This window comes from Lepisosteus platostomus, chromosome 1, assembly GCF_059453375.1.
Source record: "Lepisosteus platostomus isolate fLepPlt1 chromosome 1, fLepPlt1.hap1, whole genome shotgun sequence".
Lineage (NCBI taxonomy): Eukaryota > Metazoa > Chordata > Actinopteri > Semionotiformes > Lepisosteidae > Lepisosteus > Lepisosteus platostomus.
This window is the reverse complement of record NC_142611.1, coordinates 3,520,869-3,546,752: the sequence shown is the minus strand read 5'-3', so window position 1 is coordinate 3,546,752 and position 25,884 is coordinate 3,520,869. Positions and strand designations below refer to the sequence as shown.

Below are 25,884 nucleotides of genomic sequence, written 5' to 3'. Positions count from 1 at the left end.
AAGTCAGGGGTGCAGCAGCAGCATCTCACTGGGGGTTTCAACCCCTGAGTCTCAGACCTTTAACTAATGCTCCACACCTAATACACCTTCACTGGGTTTGGTGGATATTTGGTAGTATTTATATGAATTGTCATGTTCTCTTTTTTGTTTTGGAGTTGTGTTTTCTATATGATCTTTCAGATTACTTGTAGAATGTGATCCATGTGCTTGAAAACAAAAATGGCCAATTTACGAGTGCGGTCTGATTTTTGGCCTGCTGGTACACTTGAGAAATGTTATTTGTTTACATCTTTCAAGTAAAGACTTAATTTAGCTGTCTGGGCTTTTCATAACTGAATCAGCAATGTTTGTACAGGAAACAGAGCTGGAATATGACACCAGTTATGTGAAATATTGCAAACTTGTTTCACACAAGTGTGCTTTAAATTAGAGAAAGATGCAGTCATTATGTTTGGTTTGTGAATGAAAACAACATGCATACCTTATTGACAATCAGTGCAGAAAATCCAAATGGAGTTGTACATTTAAGTGGGGAAAAAAATTATCCTTAAGTTAATTTGTAAACCTAGCTTCCTTCACGTTAAGCGATGTAGCATTAGTTTGATTGTGCTTCAAATTGGTTTCAAAATGAATCTAAATCTGGTGAAGCATAATTTAACAAGGCTGAACACAAGGTTAGGCACCGTTTTACGGAAGCACTTGAAGACTAAACAAACACACTTTCCCCTTGTTTTCTGTATCGGGCTGACAACATACTTACCCATAATACTTGCTCATCTTATAATAACCTAGAATTTGTCTAAGTGACTGATTGATAATAAAGTCATCCCAGTAGTACATCCCAGCACATTAAAAGCATGTCTTCCTGATGGCTTGACTGTAACCAAGCCAAGATTTCAATCAATATTGGATCAGAGCTTCCCTTTGAAATCCCATTGCAGCTCCCCTGCACGCGCTCTCCTGAGTGTCTTGCCTGTGCAAATTTATTTTTAGGAACGTTCAAGCTCTTCTTTGTTGTGAACTCGATCTCTTTCTATTAAAAAAAAACAGGGCAACGCCTGTCTAGTCTATAATATTAGCAGTGCGTAGTTGTAGTGTGGAATAACGACGTTTACGTTTGGGGTCATAAAAAACTGTTTGTATTGTATTATATTTATTATGCCGCTGCAGTACATTTACACAACTTAAATGAATTGTTTATCCACATGTGTTTATCTAGATGTAAGCCAGGGGGGTCCGAGAGTACAATGAATTGGGGTGCCTGGCTCTCTTTAGGGGATCTTTTCACTTTACTTTATCACTTTATTTGCCCTATACAATTTCTTGCATTAGGAATTTGTCTTTTCACATATCCTAGCTTGCTCTCCATGAGGCACACAGGCAGGGAGAGAGAAGCTTGGGGTCAGAGCGCAGGGTCAGTCATTGTACAGCGCCCCTGGAGCAGCTGGGGTTAAGGGCCTTGCTCAGGGGCCCAACGGAGTAGGATTCCTCTGCCGGCCGCGGGATTTGAACTGGCAACCTTCCAGCCACAGGCGCAGATCCTGAGCCACAGAGCCACTGCTCCGCCCGTCTTGGGAGAGAAGGCTTAAGGTCACCAGTCACATCTGTCCTGTTTGTTTTTCCAGGAAGTGAGAGGAAGCCTATAATAGCTGGAGATGACCTGTAGGGAGTATCACCTCACAAAGGTATCCACAACTTCCCTGCAGTTTCATAGCTGTGCTCAGCTGAGCTGGTTAAATGAACCTTACAATTTATAGTGGTCTAGTTGAAATTTTCTTTCTTTAAGCAGGTGAATGACAAAAGCTCACCACTGGTCATCTTGTATCTCGTTCAGAGCATTTTCATGTCAAAAAGCTTATTTCTGCTACCTCTTTCTACTAAGCCTACGTGATATAAATAATAAGGTAAAAGCCTAAAAGGTTGACGCACTTCCTCTTAAGTAAAATGTTTATTTTTTTTAGTCAAATCAAAACCAGAGATGACACGTTTTTGCCAAAGGGAGGGGTTAGGTAAACCGTCTCAAGTTATTTCCAACGTCTCCAGCTGATCTGCTGCACAGTGAAGCTGCTGTGTATAATTGGGGGGGGGATTTCCAGTATCTATATCATATCTTGTCAGATGAAAAAGCATTAAATCAATGCAAGGAATTATAATCATAATGAATCTGTCACTAAGGCCAGTTAGAGATCAGCCAAGGTGAAGACGAGCTTAAAAACTCCCATTTACTGCATGCAAAGTTGCTGGCCAATGAGATTGCAGCATATGCTTTGATTATTGTTGTCTACTCTGCAGCAGAATGAGGTTACCTTAAAACAGGTCTTCTTACATTTTTTCTTATTTGCCTCCCAGCTTTTCACCAAAGGTTCATCTAAACTGTCGTCTAAATTCGCTGCACATGCATGGCTGGAAGTTAATACACTGAAGGCAGAATACAACGGAGGCAGCGTTCTGGTCACCTCCTTATGGAATAAAGGAGCTCTTAAATGAATCCTAGGAGAATGAAAACAAAATTGAAACATCTTAACAGGATGTACACTGTAAAAACACTCAGAGCTTCTAATTATGATCCTATTCTAAAGTACAATATAGGCACTATTGATATGGAGGGGTTGTTAAAAAAGTGAGTTCTTAAGTTGCTGATGGCAGAATAACTTGTAGATGATCACTTCCTCTCTATTTCTGTGCTATTTCCATGCAGGATTTTTCTAACATTTTTTTCTTTCTTTTAGTAAGTTCAGGTTAGCATTCTAGCACATTGATAACATTGGAGTTGTAGGATCACATGACCCGAGTTTCTGATGTGGGAAAACGCTCATCTCCATGAGAAGGGGCTGAGGGGCTGCTCCAGTTCTCCACCTGCTGAGCCATTCGTCCAAATTCTGCCTCAGTTCTGCCTCTTGAAATCTTTGGTTTGTTTTTCAGGGCAGCCGTAAAAATTCATTGCACATTCCAGTTTCAGACTCTCAAAGTAATACATGTGTTTGTGGAATTATTTTTTTAAACTTGGGTATATGTTGAGCACATCATTTTCATTACTGTTGTATGTAAAAAAAAATGATTTTCTGTACGGGAGTTAATATTTTTGTACAAGCAAAATGACTGGCTTCTCTGCAAACTTCATATCTTAGTATCCTCATGTCAAGAAAGTGAGGCTTGTTGTTGCCAAAAACTGATAGAATGCATTCAGTGTGGCCTTTGGAGAATTTACATTTCTGAACTCCTTAAAAGTGTAAAATGTGTTTAAAACCCAACACAAGTGAATACATTAATCACAAAGTTAAGCAAACATTAATCAAGAATTTATTAATAATTCTATAACCTGAGTAGCACAAAATGCGTGCTTGTTTGTGTGAGTGCAAATGAAGTCTCATGCTGTGTGTCTATAGCTGCTATATGGGTTGGCTCCTTACTGCAGGGTAGACTAGGCATAGGCTGAGCATCAGAATTGGATCCTAACTTAGCAACACTTGAGATGTACTGTATGTTTACTTCACTGAGGACTGTAATTACTTTGTGCTAACAAAAAAATGTGCAATTGCAGAAAGAAATGCACCCTTCACCACAGAGTGCACAGTGGGGTTAGCCACAGAGCTGTCCCTTGAGAGGCTCGCCAGTGTTATTACAGTTGGGTTTTGTATAACGGGTTGGCAATAGCAGAAAGGAAATCCTGAGCTCGGCCTGTTCCTGGGTTTCAAAATGTGTAGCAACTGTACCAACATTTGAAGCAGCGAATATGAGATAATTTAAGAGTCTGGTAAGTGTGGTATCGTGTTGAGTTTTTTTCAATAGGAATTGGCTAATAGTGCCTTAAATACTCTTGGGGTTTTGAAATGGAATTTTGGTCATATTTGCAAGTTTGACTGGAAATTTTTTTTATTTTATTTAGTATGTGGTTGGGGAAAAAAGGGAGGTGAAATAATTTGCAGTCTGCATTGTGCAATTCTGTGGGAGTGGGGTGTCTTTTAATAGTTGATTTTTTTTTTTGCGACTCAATGAACGCCGTCAAAAAAAAAAAAAAACAACCATCCATTTGCAGGACTGATACGTTTCCAGTGCGATAGCTATCAGTGAGACAGGGCCATGGCTGGTGAGTGGTGGAGTCCCCTGGAGCCCGTGAGATCCCCCTGAGAGGGGCTGTGGAGTCTGCAGACTCAGTGCTCCGTACAGAAGGTCACGTGGATATCTTTGTCTGGGAAAAGAACCATGTGTGCCGTAGTTCTGCATTCCTGTCGTCACATACAGCCTTGACACGGCTGCAGTGAGAAATTTGATCTGAAACTAGCTTAAGAGGCACTGGGGTCCAACCTGAACATTAGCACTCCGAGCTGTCTTTTTTCAGGCTAGGAGATCTTGGAAGCGAGGCTAGAGTGCAGCACACAGAGCGCTTTTCTTTTTTTTTTTACTTTTTAATTGTTTTTTTACACGGAACACTTTTCAAGGAAAGCAAAGCATCCAGTAACAGAGCAGTTCGGTGCTGTGCTGTGATAGAAGTGGCTGGCAAACGGGATCAGTGCATCTGTCTCGTATCGGAAAACAGTTAATTAATCTTTGAAAGATGGCAAAGTCCGGCTGATCTGCGCAGCCTGTCAGTAGGTGGCGCAACTTCGGCCTTTGTCAAGTATTCAGTTTGTAGTTTTCTGTATGAAGTATCTTTGAAGTTCTTTGTCTTACAGTGTTCTACTGGGAGTTACTGATCATTATAGGTTTCCTGATGCCCGAAAAAAAGACTCATTTCTAATGGCTTTATATAGATATCAAACAGGATCTCAGAAGATGTAAACAGAAATGCACATCAAACCAAGCTACTGTACACCTTCACTATGAAATGACTGCACTGTCTGAATGGAAACATTACCAACTAAGCAATGAACATGAACAACACACTCCTGGCAGTGTTGACACACAGACCTGATCAGCCTCTGTACAGGCTGCTGTGGGATGGATGACAGATGTTGCAGACAGCTGGTGAAGGTTGGTCAGTCTCAGTTGTCACCTATTGGTGGTTTGGGCAAGTTGTCCCCAAAATGCTCTTTTGGACATGAATGAGGAGACAAAGTACAACTCGGCAAGACCTCTCTGGTTTCTTGATTTTATACCATTGCCATCGTGGCACCCAGTGGTGATGCAACCCCTACTGGCAAATCAACTCTTCCTCAGCTGTTGGCTCGAGGACCCCTCAGTGTATCACTGAGGAGTAAGGTCACCCTCTGTGTGTGCAAGTGGGATTCCTTTGTCTCCAAGGAGATTCTTTTCCATGTGGTCACAGTCGGAAGTATGTCTCCACACAAGTCAGGGTCAGTCGAGGGCAAAGGAAGAAGGTGCTCTAAAAATCCTGCAGCTGGTGCGCTTCAAAACGACGGTTTCATCTCATAGCTGTAAAGTTTACCCCTGGACGGCCTCGGTGCGTCCAACTCATTTTCGAACCGACGGCAACTGACAGTCGATCTGCAGACAGGCGAGTTGCTTCCGCCTCGCGTCCCTCCTGCTGCAGCCAGAGGAGTGTGAAAGCAGTTCTGCGGATGGATCAGATAGACGCGAGGGTCCCGGTCTGCTGCCGTGACCCTCTCTGCCTTCCAGGATGTGACCTGTCCCTCTCTGAGCTGGTTTCCTGGTTTCTCGAGATGAGTCAGCTTACCGATGAAGCAGAACATTTCATTCTCTCCGCAACTTTTCTCACAGACGGTTCACCTTCAGTGAAGCCAGTGGCAGCCCAGCCATCTTCATTATTCAGACAGGGCATGGACATATCACTTTCTGTCCTTCCCATTAAATTAGATCATTCCAATAATTTATTTTTTGGCGAATTTAACACACCTCTGATATTAAAACACCTGATACCTTTATGAATTCCCATCACTTAAGCTCAGCATTTTCTCAGCTCAAGGAACAATACTACTCAAAACAATCAACACACCTACAGAATCTGTTCACTGTTTAAAATGTAAACCCCATGTATGTTTGCACCTACTGAGCTACTGATATATAATCCAGGCTTTTACATTTCCTTTTCAGGAAATTTGTATTTAGTGTGATAAGTAATTTAAAAAGTCGCCGTTTTGGTGTTTTTCCAACAGTGTTTCTTACATTATATTTCTCTGTAATTTAAGCAACTCTCATAAACATTTTGGTTAGGAACGTTTCCTAAAACAAATAAAACACAGTGCAGCTGACCTAGAATCTGTGCATTTAGTTCTTTATCATAAAGATAAGTACCTTTTATTGAGCAAATGACCATGCTAGTTCCTCCATTCTGCCTAATTGAGCCAGATAAAGCACTTCCTTGTTAATGATTGCAATAGTGTAAATCTTGACATGGGTGAACGAACAGTTCACACACAGCCAGCATGAAATGTAATGTTAACAGGATTGCAATCTGTATTAGTTTTAATATAAGGCTTTTTTTGGTGGCCATGGGTATGATCAGGTGCTTTTGTGCTGGAATGTTGCTTTATTAACTGAGTTGGTTTCGCAAAACCTTTTGTCCCGGTTCAGCAAAATGCTTGGACTTGTTCATGCCTTCCAATGCTGTCGATTCCACCCCTCAGTTTTCTCAAAGCTGCTAATTCTACATTAATGTTTTTTAATGTTTTAATGTTTTAATGTTTCTTTATTAGCCCTATACAATTTCTTGCATTAGGAATGCGTCTTTTCGCATACCCCAACTTTTTCTCCAGGGAGACACAGACACAGAGACAGGGAGAGAAGCTTGGGGTCAGAGCGCAGGGTCTGCCATTGTACGGCGCCCCTGGAGCAGTTGGGGTTAAGGGCCTTGCTCAGGGGCCCAACGGAGTAGGATTCCTCTGCCGGCCGCGGGATTTGAACCGGCAACCTTCCGGTCACAGGCGCAGATCCTTAGCCACAGAGCCACCGCTACATTGTTTTCTGATTTAATCTCTGCATCGATATAGAGGCTTTTCAAAAGCGATGAAAAAAATCAAACCATTCCGAAGGCGACCTGACCGATATGAGCCGCATATCTTCTTAAAAATATAGGGTGGGTCAAAGTTTTTAGGAGGAATAAGTTTGCAAATTAAAAATCCTCTTGATAGTGGCTTGTTGTTTCCCTGTGGCTTCGTCCCCCTGCAAACTCACCGAGAGGTGGGGCTGTTTTGGGTTGGCTGGCAGGTTGAAGTTATGATTTAATCTGGTCCGTAGTGTAAAATGTAACATTGATCCGAGCTCGTGTGCTTCAGGCTGGGTGTGGGTTCAGTTTTCTCATAATGGGAGCTGACTTTGTGGTCAAGTTTAGTTGGCCAGAATTGCAGGCATTAAACATATCTGAATGTTTTGTACATTTATGCTGATATACATCATTTCCACTCATATCTATCTGATTGAAATGCAACACCGAAACAAAAGCTCTTTTGCTCTGCTTATGTTAGGTGGCACTGTTTCATCAGAAATACATTTATGATGCGTTTTTTCTTGTCATGCAAAGCGCTTAAGAGAATATATGCCCTTTGTTACTGCTTTTTACGTGAGGGACTAAGTCTAATATATGCTTTGTCAAGAGTTGTCTGTTTCTGGTTTCGGCTTTGCTTTAGTGCCTCCTCTGCCTGGGCTTCTCTACTGCCTTTCGAGACCGTTTGTAAATCCGGTCTTCGCTTTGTTTGCTCCCCCTCTGGTGCTGAAATGTTTAGCTTTTTTTTTAACCACCCAGTTCAGACAAAAGAAAAACGTGGTCAAACTTTGCCCATTGTGAAGAATAGAGAAGAAATGGTGGGAAAGAGCGAGCGGGGAGGTCTGCATTATCGCAGCTCGGTGAACCCTGAAAACGTGCTCACTGCGCCCTGACATCTTATGTTAATCAATGCAGTTGGACAAAAAGAAAAAAGGAGACTTCACTATGTGCAATTAATAATCAGATCGGCACCTAAAACAGTAACATCTGATCTCTGATGGGCCTTATGATAATTAGATTGATCTGTATGTGTCCTTACAGGGAGTGATGCTTCTAAGATACAGATAAACCTATTGTAGGTAACATATTGTGAATGTTACAAGTGATGACTATTTTTGCTTTGGTTCCCCTGTGTTTGCAGCCGTTCTTTTGCTTGCTTGCTAAAATATCTGAAGAAGACAGGCTCCTTGTAAAAAAAAAAATGACTTAAGGGGGTTTTGGTTATTTCTGTGAAACGAGACACCGTGCGCTGTACTCAGGCCTGCTCAGTAAGAGACTAGTCTTTGAAGAGTAGTTAATCATTGTGTTTCATGGCTGAAAACAGCAAAGAGCAAAGTACAACATACGGCTGTTTTTTATTACACGGAGAAAACCTTTGGTGAATTTCTGTGGAAAATAGGGAGCTGAATAAACTTTCGCTGTAGATGTAGTAATGCTAAAGATGTTTACGTTTGTGGTTTTGTGTGGCAGTCTGTTTTACGACAGGGCAGCTTTTTGAGGGAAATAGGGTTTTCTGCTTTGAAAGTGATGGCAGCACGCAAGGCATTCGTTCTCAGCTCTGCACGGCCTTCGGCCAGCCAGAGTTTCTGTCTCGCTCTGCGGGGCTGACACTCGATCCGGTCCTGTGTTCCTGTGCAGATGCACGAGTTCGACTCCTGGAAGCGAGGGCGGGTCGGGAGAGGTGCCCGGCTCACAAGGAGGAGACGAGCCTTCCTGCCATCTGTGCTTCGCCTCGCCGCCGCGGCCGGAGAACTGTCCGTGTGCCTCCCCTCCCCGTTCCTCCCCCGGTTCACTCCCCGTTTCGCCCAGAGGAGCAGCCCGTGCGTGTGTGACAGGGCTGGAGCGCGTCTGTTCCCACTTTCCCACCAGGGGGGATTGTTGTCAAGGCATGATTGGCTGCAAGGGCTGCAACAGCTGTATGGAGACTTGAGCTACAGCGCAGCGTTTCTTGGCTGAAGCCGGAGCGGAGCTGCTTGGTAGTAGCCAGTGAACCAGTTTGCCTGCTATTTCTGTTCCGCCATCGTGGAGGGAGCAGTTGAATTGCCTTCCAGTGGAATTCTTTCGCAGCTGTTACACTGGTTGACCCTTTCTTGCCTTTCTGGATTGGAACCGGGTGGAAATGGGACTGTGTGCATGTAGGGGAAACTGAAAGCAGCGCGAGAGAGAGAGAGGAGCTCACAAAGGAAAGCAGAGGCTGCACTGTGATCTCTTGCGGCAGGGGATAAGAGGGTTGCCTTCTGAAACAGGAGAGGCAGGGCTGTTCTAAAAATTGTGCAGCCTTGTATGTAAATATTGCCGGTGCTGCACGGAGGCTGGGATCCGAGCCAAAGGTTGAGGGAGCCCGAGGGGGGTGTTTTACATTAAAATGCAAAGCCTGACAGGAACAGCGCGTCTAACACAAGACAGCTCCCTGATTAGCAGGGGACTGGGTGGCTGACTCGCTTCCTGCCGTCTCCGTGAGCGGGGAGCCATTCAGGAAAAGGAGCCGCGGAGGAAGCCGAGTGGTGGGAGACCCGGCTGGCTGAGCGGAGCCCAGCGCCTTCTCCCTCTCCCAGCCCCGCGCTCCCCGCGCCTGCAGGACTGAGAGGACAGAGGCGGCGTCTGTGGACTAACTTGAAAGGAGAGGTGTGTGCGTGCGAGTCGTGGTGGGGGGGTAGGAGGAGGAGGAGGAGGAGGAGGGGGGCTGCTGAAAAGGGCGAACGGAGAAGACGCTCCGCCGTGGCTCTCGGACTTCATTAGGATCTGGGTCTCGCAGGAACAAATTGCTTCCAGGACCTTTGCGGCCGCTGTGTTTTTCTGTGGCACCCTCTCGCCCTGTCTCGCACACACGCGGGCGCGCGCCGGCTCGTTCACGCAGCCACGCACACGCAGACGCACACTCGCACGAGGAGCAGCAGCTGCAGAACGGTTAAATGGAGATTGCCTTCCTGATTAATGCATCCTTTGCTCAGCGGGCTTCGTTGGTTCTTTGATTGGATTCTGATAGGCGAAGAAGAAAGAGGATCTGTTTTTTCCCCCCACCCCACCCCCCCACTGTGGCTGTTTTTTCTCCCCCACTCGTTTTTTCCCTCCTCCTCCCCCTTTGCTGTATCAACAGCGAAGCCTCATCCTTGATCCCAAGGCGGCGGAGATTGACGCTGCCTCTCTTCAGCAGCCTGCAGAGCCTGGTTTCAGGTCAAAACCGAAAGGCCGTGGGTTTTCTCATTTGTTTGGGCCTTTTGTGTTCACCGCTCACAGTTGGCTAAGCGCTCCCGTGCTGAATCGAGCTATTGTTTGAATCCCAGCACTTTTCTTGCTGCAAATCTCTGGCTTCCCCAACCAACCAACCCCCCCCCCCCCCCTCCACTATTCACCAACCCCCCCCATCGGCTGAGAAGCGACATTATGTGCCTCTCCTGCACATGAATCTGGAAACTATAAGCCGGACTGATTGCAAATGAAGTGTAATGCATTGTGGGACGTGTGTAAAATTGGATCAGTTGAGGAAGAGGAAGGGGACCCAAAGTCGGCTCTGTCTGGATCGAAGGCAGCTGCAGCACCAGGGGCAGTAGCGTGTCGGTAGTATTTGTGAGCGTGTGTGTGGTGTGTGTGCGTGTGTATGCGCGCGCGTCTGCGTGCGTGTGTGTATGTGTGCGAGAGAGAGCCGGTTCCATTTCTCCCCACCATGCCTCCGTTCTGATATTCCAGGGCACACACAGGGCAAAACTGTGGGGCCCGGCTGATGCCGCGGAGGGATTAATCTGCAGGTAACCCCCCGCGCTGCCACGCACAATGAAGAAGACGAGGAGCACGACCCTGCGCCGGGCCTGGCCTAGCTCGGATTTCTCCGACCGGGCCTCGGACCGCATGAGGTCCCGCAGCGAGAAGGACTACCGTGTGCACAAACACTTTCCGCCTGCTTTCATCTCCCAGGCCGCTCGAGGATATATGACATCAGGTTGGTGGGATGTTCTTTGTTAGTGGGGAAGCCGAATAGCCTGGGCCGGGTGTGTGTGTGCATGTGTTTGGGGGCGGGCGGGGGGGGGAGGAGGGGTTGTTTGTGAGATAAATTGTTGTCATCTGCTGGTTTTAGAGACGCAAGTGAAAGTCTTGGGTTCATTGTGGCGAAATGGGGCTGAAAGCCTTAGTTTTCATGCACGATGCAAAACAAAATTGGCATGCATTCACCATTTTGAACCTAGCGAGCATTCCGGTAGGACCTTCCAGTGATGCGCTTGTACCATGTTGTCGGTAAGGTTTTTCACTCAAGCGTCAGGCATTCGTTCCTCTGGCAAGAATGTGCCCTAATTGGTGTTTGTGAGGTCCCAGTATCAATTCTGTGGCATGTCCATTCCTTCCTCTCTCTGTTAATTTATCTGCTAGTCATTAGCTGGAGCGAGCAAGCAGAAGGCTGCTGGAGTCTGCCTTACTTGATGTCAGAAGCCTTGTAATTGGTGACAGGGCGTCTCAAGACGTTGTGCAGCCTGCAGCTCCGTTGGGTTGGCAAAGGAAAAGCGGCTCCCCACTCTTGTGTAGTGTCCTGTAGCTGAAACCGGAGGGGCTGGAGGCTGTGTGAACTGAGCTGGCTCGGGAGGGCTTTCAGCTCACCTGCATGTTTCCACTTAAAAAAACATCGTGTCTATGGTCGCCTACTCCCAGCTCACAGGCCATGCTACACATGAGTGAGATATTTGTTTGTGTGTGTTTAGTTGAGTCCCGACTCCTTGTGACCTCATGGGCTTTAGCAGGCCAGGCCTGTCTGTCAACAACTGCTTCTCTGAGCTCCTACCAATTCAAATTCATTACTTCAGTAATACTGTCTGTCCTTCTTAACCTCTGCCACCCCTTTCTTCTTTTCCCTTCAATCGTTCCCAACATCAGTGTCTTCTCCAGTGAATCCTGTCATCGCATTATTTGGCCAAAGTATCAAGAGTTTTACTGTCATTCCTTCCAATGAACAATCTCTGTTTATTTCCTTGAGTTTACCTGGTGTCAGATATCAGCCTGGTTTATTTTGGGGGGGGGGGGGGGTTGTCAATTTGGATATCTTTTCTTCTCCGCCTTTGTTTATGCCCTTTTATAAACTGCTAGCAGATGGTCTCAAGGAAGGCAGAAAAAGGGCTTCCTTCCCCACTGCGACGCTCCCGAGCAGGCGAGGCGGCCTGGTCAGGGGTAGCCGCTGTGGGGTTTGGAGTAGGACAGCGAGGTTGGGAAGGCAGCGTTTGAAATATTGCTGTAGCCAGTGCTGCTGCACCAAAATGCACAGTCTCTGCCCCCCCACTCCTCACTGTAAAGAAAACTCCCACCCTCTTACCCCAGATGAGCAATAAACATGCGGCCGGTATGCTTGTTTTTAGTATTTCATGCCAGCAGTGAAATCTTACCTCTAAGTAGCACTGTTTCTGCTTGAACTAGATTTAATCGTCTGAGGTCAGGGCAGGTGAGATGAAGAAAATATCTGCACAGTGCACAGTACACATACTGATGTTTTAAAAATTCATTTATCACCCGACAGGGGGATGGATTAGTTAGTCAGGATGCTCAGAGGTCAGCGTTTTTAACTCCAGTGGTACTTTTCAAGCCATCAGTTACATAGATTCTTTATGCGGAAGACTAATATCTGTTTTGGACAGGAGGTTCTGCTCCTCAAAAGTGGGTTTTATGCAGTGTTTCTTGATTTCCCCAATTTCCTCACTCTCTATGTAAGGCAGTGCTCATTGTAATAATGGGGTGGCTGGCTCTGTCCCTCCCCCCCACCCCAGCTGTTTCTCTGCAATTTGCATTTTGTTTTTCTAACACCTTTGCAAGGCCCTTGGGAGATGTGCGTTTCGAATTGTAACAACAGTATCCAGTAGTTTTTGTTCCGACACGCTAAATCAGATGCAGCACCGGTATCTTGTACCTACGCTGTCACTTGACCGGGTGCTGAATTGTCTTTAGGACAGACTTGTTTCTTCAGCGTTGAGGTGCCTCCTTTCCTTTAAAGACTGAAGCCATTGTGTTCCAAGAGAATGAGCTTCACTTTGCAGACTTTTAATGTTTAGATCCTTTTGTCTTTTCATAATCTCACTCTTGTGTAAAGGTTTACCTGGGGAAATGCAGGCCCTGAGACAGTTTTTGTGTGCACGCACAAAGAGAGAGCAGTATATTAACAGAACTGTGTTTAGATGGTCGGTCTACATTTATTGAGGGCATTCTATAAGTTAGCTTCAGTGTGGTTTCAGAGAATCAATACATTCACTTAACAGCAGTCAGCGGCATTTGAGTGTTGGCAAGGGCTTTTTATTTGAGCGTGTCTAGGAGAACAGGGTAATTTCTTTATGTGCCATTTAAGCAACTTTCTTTTGAAGGATGGGAGCTTTTCTTTCTGAAATCTTAAAGTTTGTTCTTCGTGTATGAGTTCCCAGTGTGTAAGAGTACAAACGCAGTCTTTGTCAGTTCAGTGAGTTTTGAAAAGGAGACGGCCTCTCAGAAGGCATGATGTGTCCTTTGACTTGGGGGTCTTCGTTTCCCTAATACATTAAACATAATTGTCTTTGTACAGTCAGTTGGCCCTAATGAAACCCTTTCCTGGAATTAGCATTTTTGTGAAATAAAAGGCTGTTCTGAATTGGTAATGTTTTTCTTTAAGGGGCAAGGCTTATCAGTGAATGTCATAAAGTTGGATCCATGTTTTCTCTCTGACTCTGGAGTTGCAAGCCTAATTGTAATTTCAGGAATGCACATATATTTGGTTTGTGCATAACTGCTATATCCGTTAATAGTCTGCAGTGGTTTGCCTCCTATTACTTGAAATACATTTATTTCGAAAATGAATTAAAAACCAGGCTTTTACTTCCTCAAAGTTTAAATACATGCAAGAACAGATTAGAAAAGGGACAATCGGTTTGCTTAGGAACAGAAGAGAAATTCTGAATGGTTTAAGCCTGAAGAAGCCCATATAGAGGGTGCTGAATGGCTCCACAGTAAGTGCAGCCAAATCTGCATTGGTTCAGAGCTTCTTCATGCTTCCTAGCAACGTGGGGTTCAGAGGTTAAATGATGTGGCCATTGTGAGGGGGTGAATATAAATTAGAGCACAAAGCTTATTCGTGAAAATAAATGACTTGAGACAAAGGGCTGTGTATATTTTTACTTTTATTCTTTCAAAGCAGAGAAACATATCATTATGTTATTCTTAAGAAGTGATTTATTTCAGATAAAATACAGTATTTAGTCTTGTATTCACAACTTGTTCTTTTGCTAGAAATATAACTGATGCTAACGCAGAGGATTTTAGCAACTTTTATGAAATGTTCAAGAAGCACGTTCGGGAAAGATAGCCTTTTTTAAATGCTTTTAAGCTGCATTACGTGTAAGGTATTCATAATTCATGTGTGCTAATATGAAATGCAATATTAAATAAAATTAAGATTTGGGAATGTGAGGGGATTTACAGTATTTATGAATTTGTTTAATGGAGGTTAAATAAAGCTTTATATGCTGTCTGTGGTTTACGTACTGTACTACTTAGTCAAATAAAAGCCTTATAAGTGCATCAGCAGCGATACTTATAACTGTTGGTGGTATTTTTGTTTTCCATTTTTAACTCGTGTTGAATCATCCCTTATCTATATTTATACGGATGTTATTTACATTCATGTCATGTCATGTCATGCCTGCAATCCCTTATGACGTGACACATTGAAATTGTGTTCCTTGAAGTAAAAGGCCCATATAGTACATAATAACATGTGAACTGTTCTCTTTGCACATGTTACACGAAGGTACCTGGGACATCCTTGCACCCTGTGTGATGGCAACCCAGATGTGTCCTCTTTACTAGGACAGCTGTACAACTGGGGAGCGTGACATAGCATCTCAGAACACTCACTTATTAAATATGCAATACTGCTTTCTAATTTTAGCAAAGGTTTTAAATGTCATCTTTCCCGAGATTTAAGCACAAGTTCAAATATGTACGGACCCTAACATTATTCATCAGGAACAGTATGCACCCTTCCCCTTGCTGGGCTGGGTGCTCTTCGAGTGCAGTGCTGTGCACTAGTTCTAGTACTGTGCTTTAAAGAGGAAGCATCCCTTCTTTGTTAATCCAGCAGTCAGAGGTACGAGCCAGCAACTCCTCTCTCTGTCTGTACATGATGGCTTCCTTCTCCTCCAGGTAAGAAGTGTGTCTGGAGAAGCCTGTCGCGTGCAAGTACCCTCGGCTAATTTCTCGGGGACCACGCTTTCTGAGTCGAGGGAGGGCACACTCTGCAGCCGCAGACAGCATCCACAGTGCTGTGTTCAAGAAAAGAGGACAGCGTTCTCCTTTCTGGGATGCCCGCGTGTCACTGATGGCAGGAAGTGCAGTGCAGACGAAAGGACAGTATTGTGTTCATGGCGTTTTCTGACTGCCCTGGCTGAGCTGCTTGCAGGACCTTTATGTAAAAGAATGTCAGCTTGTTTGCAGGGACACTAGTGTTGCAGCTCAGCTCCTTAATTCCAGGCACAGTTGCCTGAAGTGTGTGTGGAGACTGCATGCTCCCCATGTCCACTCTGGCTTCCTCCCACTTCCTGAAGACATGCTGACAGGTCGATGGGCTAAAACAAACTCCCCTTCCCATGAGGAGTAGCACTAGAGCCCCCCCTGACTTTCACAAAACTGACATGTAGAAAATATACTAACACATTTATATAGGTTTTTGTAGGATGGTTTAGCGTCATTGTAAACTTTCTGTGCAGAGAGCCTGTCAAATTATTGTTTTAGGAAGTCAAGCTTGAGTATCATCAGAGTAAAACCAGTAAAAAGCTCCTCATTTAAGGGAACGTTCTGATGATTGTGTTAAATATACAAGTCTTCTGGTAGGCTTAGAATCCATGTTAGAGATCGAGACTTGCAAATGTAAGTACGAGTGCCATAATTGTAAATCTAAACTGAAATATTTAGGAGTACATACTAAATATTTAATATTGTGTGTGAGCAGAATGATTGGAGGTCAAGCGGTCATTCACATACAGTAGGCCTTAACAGTGTGTTATGTATAACATTACACATTTAACCAGTGTTTTGAAGGAAAGTTATGGTACTGATATTAATATTATGCTATAACATTACCAAGTATTTGAAAAATTAATCTGGTTTTTCGTTTTGCTCTTGGTGCTTTGTTAAAGTGGAAATTGCATCATACGTTTAAGTTGAAGTCTGCCCTCTTATGAAGCTGAAACATTTTAGCGCTGCCAAAGTGTTTGCATGTTTCTATTTTGTTTAAGGAATCTGGGATGCAGAGCTATTGTCCTACCCTCTCTCCCCACGATTTGGAATGGACAGCTCGACTCAATGAGCTTTCCTTTGACCTTTGACATGCCTCCTTGTCAGAACCTCTCCTTGCCTGGTGCACTGCGAGCTCAGCAGTGCATTCCTTCAGCTGGAGGAGTGAAATTTCTCTTGCTGACAAATCTGCAAACTGGCAGGTTCTCAGCCAGTCCCTGGAGTCGCTGTCACATAGGTAGGCCAAAGGAAACCCTGAGCAAGTTAAACTCTGCAAATTCTGCACCTCACAGCAAACAATCCTCAGGCGGTTAAAAAGAGAGAGCTGGTGGAGGCTTTCAGAAGTCCCTCGTATTAGCAGTCTGCTTCCCTGGCCCTGATCTGCTAACTCTTGTAAGACATCCTACTGTACGTCATCTGTTTCTAACATCTGTAGGGAACACTTGTTAAAAATCGATCAGTTAAGAAGAGACTTTGTTTAAAGGAACTGTTTCCCTTGAGAGCAAAAGACTGGTGTCACAGAGTCTCTTCAGTTCTTTAATGCCTAGGGGACTTGCGGGTGTGGTGCTGTCCAGACGACGGCTCAAATGTTTGATGTGTTTTTCTTATGTATTAAAAACTTCATCCGAGTGTTTCAAAGGGCACAGCATCTGACGGCAAGTGAGGAGTGAGAGAAATCACTCATTGTAAACGGGAGCTACATAGTGCATTGCAGGACAGGAGATAATCAACGGTGACAGTACAGCAAAGCACCAGAACATCCAACAGGTAGTACAGAACATTAGTCACACAGGACAGTAAATCTAAGGTAGCCATGGAAACAAATACGAATGCGAAACCTTTGGTCGCTGGGTAATGCATTGGATAGTTTGTGGGTGGCTGGGTGTGGTGGCTCCCTGCCTGACTTGAGGTGGCACGAGGCCCTGCTGTATTTCTCTGATCGGCTGATTCGGTCGCAGAACCCACCAGCCGCTATGACAGGGCAGTTAAAGCCACGGAGCTGCGTCCTCTTCGGTATCGGCTAAAAATAGCGGCAGACCTTCTGGGTGTCCAGCCTGCTGACATCATTAAGCCTTCTCTGCATACAGGATTTACTCGAGATGATTGAAAAAATAGTAACACTGATCACATGGCCACTACACAGGCAGTGAGTAGTAGTTTTTTCCTGTGTCTCTTGTCCTAGTTGTCTCTCTGCTGAAATGGAAATTTTCAGACTGTTGTTTTTTTTTTTTTTTACAGTGATATGTACTTGCTTTCCTAGATATTGGGAATCTCCCCCAGTCCCTCCTCCCCCATTCAGACCAGCAGATACTGTCAGCCGTGGGAAAAGTGGGCTGGCCAGACGGATTTTGGTCGCCTCCCCTGGCCTAGTCAGTTCCCTGATCTGATCTAGCTGAAAACTCTTGCAACCAGTGAATTGAGCAGATTGAATCCTTGCCCAGGTGCCATCATCACCACCTCAGCTGAATGCTGAAGTGCTGAACTAGAGGAATGGGATGTTTGTGCCGTTTATGATGTCATGTCCTGCTCAGGTTTTGCTTAAGTCCTGTTCTGATAAAGAGGAAGAGCAACGTGACGAATAGTGGGTGGATGTGGACGATTGCCTTTACATTAGCTTCATAAATTCGCCACGTTTAATGAAAGTTAAAATGATCAGGTGATCATTGATCAACGCCTGGGTTTTCAAAACAAAAGTACCTCTCTCTCCTACAGTACGTGTATCCACTCATTTCGTGGTGAACACTGAACGCCTCTACAAAACACTTACTGTACACACACTGCACACACAGAAATGTTTTGATTCGGGCTTTTGTTCATTCTTACTGCAAACAAGGAGTTCAGGCGACAAGGAGTGGAAGGCAACCTGGTTTGTTAGAGCTCTGTCTGACCTCTCTCAGATGCGAAGTAAATACGGTTTCAGATATACTGTAGATAAATACCACCATTACACCCTTTGATTCCCTCTTCTCATTTCTTTGCAATACGAATATGAACAGTCTCAGACTAATGCAGTCTTCTGCAAATAATACGTGATGGTTCTTACAAAATGATCAAAAAAATATCAGTGAACAAACTGAATGAAACAGCATCAAAAAATGTTTTTAAAGCAAAAATAGTTCAGATTAAATGAAAACCTGGTCTGCCCATCAATTTCAATTCCAGGCTGCAACATATCGGCCTGAGCAGCAAAACCAAAACTGCTATTGAGCATTACATGTTTTGTGAGTCCACTCTGTGTGTACACTTATGTTTGAGAAGATAATGCATGAGTTTGTATTCAGATTTTAAAATGACAGTGATTAATAGTTATTGCTGTTAGAAAAATAAAATGTGAGGGTGTATCTTTTGCAGATATTCTGCAGATCTTTTGGTGTATCTGCAGACATTCTTTCCAGCACAACTGTTAATTTACAGTACATCGGCTCAGTATTGATGGATCAGTTTAAGGACTTCATCTGGCTCTTCAGATGCTGGTGCTTTATATTGAAAACTGCAGACAGTTACCAGCATCGGAGACCATTGTCGAAGATCAATCTCTGGCTTGCACTATGGGAAATAAGCTTTCATCTCCGATCAACCTGAAAGCTTCTGGCTTGGTTTCATCAAACCATGGTGCATTCCGAAGAACAGGACAGAGCTTTGCTTTGAACGAATGTTTTATTTTCTTATACAAATCACTTTGCGTTTCAGGAGATGATCTCATCTTGGCTTTTGACCAGAACATCTTTCATTTTAATCACTGTGTGCAGTTCTTTGATGTATGTTGACACCAGCTTCCTTTAAGACATCCTTATGTACTGTACATTATAACTGGGGATTTTTTTTTAATGCTTCAAGAATAAGTACTTGTCACCCCGATTCTAAAACCTGATTAATTTTCATTCTAATAGTAACTTCTTAGATATATATCTGCACCAACTATGGAACTTATGCAAGTGGATCAACTTAATTTTAACATAAAGGAGTTTGTATGCGTGGGTTGTTTTGAATATGGAGCTTTTCGACTGGTGAAATGGAAATAACAAGCCTTACCTGTTGTTTGGCCTAACTCATAAATCCTGCAGTGCCTTAATCATATCAGATCACTATTAAATTATCTGAGCTGTATTTTATAACATATTTTAATGTTTGGGTGTTTATTATATCAAGAAGGCATCTGCGAATTTCAGTCGCTTGCCGTGTGACGTAATTGCTGAAATGTCTAAATCTGCAGTGCCTTGTGTGCTGCTGTCTATACCAGTAAGAAATATACAGTGATTGTGGAATAAATATTAAGATAACTGATTGATAACTTATTGACCTAAAAACACAAGGAGATGATTATTAATTCTGTTATTACATTTTTCAGAATGTGTTGAACGGAGAAAATGTTAATGCAAAATGCTGATGTGAGATTTTGTTTAAGTATTTTGCAGTTTATTATTTTAACAAGTTAATTCGATAGTTATTTTTCTGGATTGCGTTCGAGAGCGCACGCACGGACACATGAACTCGAGGCAGGTTTTCTCTGTCACAGTGGGGTACTAGTGTACTAGTGGGGTACACTGTATTGCTGTACTCAAACCTGTTTTCGCAATTACAAAGCATAGCTCAGGCTCTGCATTACAGTTGGCCGAAGGAAACTGGAATGCCAGAATAATTGCCTCCAAGGAAGTATTGCTTTACAGAAGTGTAATTTGCCTGGGTTTCCCCGCATTGTGCACTTTACCTGATTATTGTGAAGGGAATCGGATCCCATCCCTTGAAACGTTTCTGTGCAGGAAGCCCTCAGCGTGATCAAGGAAGACACTGGAGCGGGAGGCTTTTGTTCAAAGACAGCGGCGGTAAAAATAGTCCAGAGTACCTGGCAAATTATTTTTAGGAGGATTTGCGTAGCACTTGTAGGCTTTTGTTTTATTGGGATGGCGTCACGCTGTACTTTATCTACGAACTTCAGGTTTTTCGCAGAACGGTGTTTGCTGATGGTGTTTTATTATACCGTAAATCAAAAGGTATGGCTGCCGATTAAAATAACAGCTCTTTGGATTCTGAATCTGATTCTATACAGTGGATTATTCTCTCCAGTGTAAAGAACCTTAGCTTTGCTTACCTAATAAACTGGGAGAGGAAGAGGCTTAACTCCATTATTAGTCTGTTAATTCTGGATCACAGTAATAGAGTAAAACCTTGTATAGTGTAAACAGGCATTAGTAGCTTCAGGGGTAAATTCCAGCCTGAATTTACGTGCGTTACATCTTTTATTTGAGATATTGGATGTTGTGATGTTTTTTTTCTTTTACTGTTGCTTTTCTTAAAATGTGCCTGTTGTGTTCTGGAATAATACTGATAAGCAATTCGCATTGGTTTATTGATTTGTTTATGGACTGCAGTATTTTAAAGACTGCTTTCTACTTCAAAGCAGGTTTATTTTTATTTTTTTTTTGCCTTGGTGGGCATTTACTGTACCAACTTAAACATTTTTTTAATTCGTTTTGTTTTCTTCAGCTTTTCACCATGACTGCAGTCCTAATGACACGCTGTAGGTTTGCCCTTCTCGAATGTCTTGACAGACACACAGAGGAGTCTCTTGGGAGTGTTAAGGAAGGACAGTAATTTAGCTCTATGCTGGTGTTTCATAAGAGTTGTGTTTGCGTGGGCTCTCTTGTTAATTTTAGGGGTACTTTAAGCTATTCTGCAGCTTGTTCTGATTTTGTATGAGGCTGAGAAAGTATGACCCTGATAACTTGTTTTCAGTGGCAAGAAAAGAGGTAAATTGACCTTTTTTCTTTTGAACGTAGTCATCGCGGTTTTGCTGCTGGGGCAGTGCATTTGCAGGGGTTTGAAATTCTAAAGCAGAAGTTCAAATACATGTTCTCTTTATTTTTTCTCTATTGAATTTTTAGGTACTTTTATTGCTGTATATACAGTATATTTGTATTCCTTGTGCTACAGGCTTTGTTTTCAAATCCTAAATTTCAAAGGTTCCCTGGATGTTACTTTTTAAGGATCATATGCATGTACTGTAGCTGTGATTATTTGACCTCAATGGGTAAATATTTGAAATCCTTTATATTAGGTTTTCCATCTGTGGAAATCTTTGAAATTTAAGATTTTTAAATAAAGCCTGAAGCACAGAGTATCCAGACTTAAATATTGAGAAAACATAAAAGCAACTGACAAATAAAGCTCACCACTGTAGTACATTATACCTTCTTAATGTAGAATCTGGTTATGTCTGGATGGATGAAGTTCTGTTACCTCAGTCTGTGAACGAATGTTGGTTGGAGTCTGACATAATCAGCAAGCCCTAATCTTAAACATACTGTACTAGTTGGAGGTCAGACCCTATATTTCAACATATTTGCGGGAATTCTGAAAAGTCCTACATCAAATGGAAGGAATCAACTTTATAAAAAACCTTTTAGCCTGCTATAATAAGATACTTTGCCAAACCAGCACTCCTCAAAATTCCCAAACCTGCCTGTTGTGTTATTTAACCCCTGGATTGTGCAAGTCACATTAGATCACTATTAATTTGTGAATGTACGCCAAGTTATATTTTATAACTTTGAACATTTTCTTCATGCTCGACTGCGTGTTGATTATATCAGGAAAGATTTGGTGAGTTTCAGGCTCTTCACATGTGACATCATTTCTAAAAGTGGTGTACTTTATCAGTTGTCATTCAAACGTGGCACCGCTATGGCTAAAGGTTGCTCCATGCATGTCAGACTCAGACACCGAAACCAAATGACCTTTCAAAACATTGTTTGTTTGGCATTTGTACAATCCCTGCAACAGATGAAGCATAAACAAGGACATAATACAGGTTGTTGAAGCTGCTAAGCATAAACTGTATGCAAGTTTATCGGCAATGGACTCTGTTTCCTTCCGTATTAAAGTAGGAATAAACTACATTTTGTGGAGCGGTGGCTCTGTGGCTCAGGATCTGTGCCTGTGGCTGGAAGGTTGCCGGTTCAAATCCCGAGGCCGGCAGAGGAGTCCTGCTCTGTTGGGCCCCAGAGCAAGGCCCTTAACCCCAACTGCTCCAGGGGTGCTGTATAAATGGCTGACCCTGCACTCTGACCCCCAGCTTCTCTCTCTGTCTGTGTGTCTCATGGAGAGCAAGCTGGGGTCTGTGAAAAGACAAATTCCTAATGCAAGAAATTGTATATGGCCAATAGAGTGATCTTATCTTATCTTGCATTTGTATACATAAGATTATAGTGACAACCTCGAGGGTTTTTTTATTTCTTATAGGAAGTTTCCCCTGCTTTATAGACCTAAGACTGAATAAAAATGGCAAGCTTATATGATCATTATTGTGCGTTGTTTTAGTTGAAGATATTTCTTCTGGTTGCGTAAAAAGCATTATCACATATTTCTGCATGACTTCTTTCTGAATAACTCTCCTTACGTTTTCTTTTAAAATATCCTGCTGCCTCATACAGGTCCCAGTCAATCAGAAGTTATGAGTTTTGAATTCGGTGGGGTTTCCCGAGTACTCAACTTCACTCCTCTGCTGTGCTGTAGCATTCAGAAACCTTGCAGATGAAGTGGTATTGTGTCCATGCAGGACTCAAGTGTGAATGATTTGATAGAGGAGAAACTTTGTGTATTAAATAATAGTTTGCTCAGCTGCCCTCGTCTTGAGAAATTGTGGCCCGTTGTTAACAGGTGATTGGCAGGGGGATTTGCCGTGCTCCAGAGTCGCAATGCACTTGCATGTTTCTGGAGACAGTGGTGGAGGTTTTAAGCTTCCTGTCTGCCGTATGAAAACGCGAGCGTGTGAAGAGCAGTGTTGTGTGGTGTTGGCCATCAGCATGGTTACCGCACACGTCTGGCTGTCTTGGGCTTGATTGCACCTGGAGACCTTGGGTGAGGAGTTTTGCCTGTTCTTCCTGCATCTGTGTGGTCAGTTATCAATTCCAAGCTGTGTTGTGTGTTGTGCATACACCCTGCACTTCCAGGACAGACTGCAGGCTTCTGCCACACTCGCCAGGAATAGGCAGCTCTCAGTAATGTAGCGACGTTTCCTTTTCACCTGAGCTGTTTGGGTTTTTTTGGGGGGGGAAGTATCTGTAATAGTGGTGCTAAAGAAGGAGCTAATTTTGCACTGGAAGGAAAGAAAATCTCGAGTGTCATTCTGTTGGTGCCTAGTGTGGAAAATAGTTCGCCTTTAAAAGAAAGCGGAGTCCTCCCTTTTCAGGAGGATGCGAGTGGGGCATTTAAGAGTAGTTGATTAAAGCCACTTACAGGAAAGTCGGGGCTAGCAGATCTTTGCACTTTGTTCAGTCGTTGAATTGTATAAATGTTTATGTCCAACATACTGTAAGTAAAAGGAAAGCAAGTGGCCCGAAACACATCTCATCCCAGTTCAGAACAGAGTATTTTTACAGTAGGCAACGCTCCTACAAGAGCAGGTTCATCACACGGGTCCTCACACAAGGTGCTGTTTGTTCTAAAACATTCCCCTCCTTTGGCTGCAGGAAACAAATGGCATTCGATTGAGTCCGAGTTGGGGAAAGTTACTTGTTAAAGGTAATCCATTGCAGTTACAAGAGACTTGTTTTAGGTATTACTTTTCAGCGTTAACACATTTAAAGGCCACTGGTCCCAGTGATCTATGAAGTGTACAGTTACTTGTAAAAGTTACAACCTCTTAAGTACAATTTAGCCCAACCTCTTCTTCCTCCGTTTGTCACATTTAACTGCAATAGATTGGATTCTTCAGTAAAAAGTCTCTTTTATAGCACTTTATCTGATGCAGCTTGGAAGCTAAGCATTAGTGATGACACTACACACCGTGACCTAGTGCACAGCCCAGGATACAGTGGGCGCAAGGCAGGATACGCGCCAGGGAGTTTCAAGTCCATATATTTGTGATTTTAATGACAACAAAATGTCATTCAGAATTTTAGGAAAGCAAATAACAGGTTTCATTTTCACAAGCAATAGCTGCTTCTGAGAAACATCCAAATGGTTAGATGATAGTGTCTTTAGACTACTGCTTTTGAAACATTTAGACTATAAACTTACCTTTTTTCCACTAGTAAATTTAGTCACTTTTGTGTCTAAGTAATATTATATAAATACAGCAACAGGGAACTGTGTTAACAACAGAAACTCTTTTATTATGCTTTCTAGCGGCCTTGAGTCTGGCACTATACTGACGATGTTTCCCACTTGTTTTGGTTTTCAACTGCAGTCTGAGAAAAAGAAATGGGAAGAAAAGCAGGAAAATTAATTATGCGTATTGATTTAATGTCATCCTAATAATAATATGCAGTTTGCCGATTGTATCGTGGTCAGTGGGCAGAGTTCAGTTAAAGCTCAGATTTTGCTTATTGTGGCTTACCTGTGAAAAACTAATCACTCTGATGGTTTTAGGCTAGTTGTCTTTTGTCTGAAGCTTCGGTGTGGGAGTAGGGAAGAGAAATGTTTTAAAGACATGCATCTGCTCCATTCCTAGATACCCAGTGTGATTACAAAGCAAATGCAGTGGGTCTTTTCCCAGACCATTTAGGCGAAGCCTTGCTTTCCAAGCAAAGGAAGGGGCCGTGATGTCACAAGGGGCTGTGATGTCAGGGTGAGCAGTGATAATCAGAGCACGTGGTAATCAGGAATCAGGGAGAAGTGTGTGGTCAGACGTGGTGCCTCGAGTCCTGGGGGCACTTTTGCTTGTCTGACCCGTCTCACCAATGTGTGTAAATACACTGCCTGTTCTGCAACTTCTTTTGCTATTTATTAAAAGGGATTCTCATGTGGTTGCTATCCTATCTCTTTATATAAGTAAAACTTTTTAGTTTTACATTTTTACTTAGTAAAAATGACAATTGTTTTAAATATCATTTAAAAAGATGGGTTTCTAAGGTTTTGATCTTTTGGTTACTGTTTTAGTTCTGACCCTGTAAAAACGACTTAGCATCACGCTCTGTCTTGGAAACATATCTGTATTGCGAGTGTCCCAGATATAAAGTAGTCCCAGTGGCTTTCAAGTGTTATTTTGTGAAAAACAAATCACAGCATATCTTTAATGCACAGTTGCGAAATAAAAAGAACTTATTAGTCTCTGCAGCAATGAACAAGTTCACTTTTTATTCCACTAAAAAGTTTTTGACTCTTTGTTAGCCTCAATTATTTTACTGTGTGACATACAGTATATATATGACATACTGTATGACTGTGTGCCACGCTGTCACATTGAAATCTGATGCTTAAGAAGATGCATTAGAAATAGGCAAAGTGATCCTCAGTCTTGACTAAGACCTGAAATGTGTAAATTTAGGCTTCAGCAGATTTCACAAAGTAGTTTTCTGTGGGAATGTATTATTTGTTGTTCATCAATCGCTTTTTTTTTCATTTCCAGTACTGCACCTCCTTCTTTCATTATGGATTAATTTGGCTGTCAGTTTTACTTCAAGCAATTTACATTTGTGCCCTATTGTACAGCCAGGCAATTTCCTAAAGCAATCTGAATTACAGTACCTTGCTCGACAGTACAGCAGTAGAGCCTGACCTGGGATTTGAACTCTTAACTTTCCTGATCTCCGTCTACTACTCCACACTGCTGTTGAGCTTTGTTTGACAGGGTGCAGTTTTTCATTACTAGACTGTTTATTATTTCAGCATGTTCTTTAATTGGTTTGACAGTATGGGCTAGCAGTATCATAGCCATCTGTGTCGTAGTTTCTTGTTGTGTAAAGTCAAGGACCCCGAGTTACTTTTTGGCAGAAAGCTCTTCACATGATATGCTAACGACTTACTGTAATTAT

General features: G+C 43.0%; 1 protein-coding gene across 3 annotated transcripts in view; it reads left to right on the top strand.

Annotated features, from left to right (window-relative positions):
- The window catches only part of stox2a (storkhead box 2a), a 97,809-nt gene that overhangs the window by 33,721 nt on the left and 38,204 nt on the right, over positions 1–25,884 (top strand). The window contains exons 2-3 of one of the 3 annotated variants that reach the window (XM_088639583.1): positions 8,540–9,526; positions 10,589–10,838. The exons of the other annotated variants lie outside the window; for them this stretch is intronic. Of the exons in view, the coding sequence (XP_088495709.1) occupies positions 10,673–10,838 (166 nt within the window). The 5' untranslated portion in view covers positions 8,540–9,526; positions 10,589–10,672. The remainder of the gene's footprint in view (positions 1–8,539; positions 9,527–10,588; positions 10,839–25,884) is intronic. 3 annotated transcript variants of the gene reach the window in all.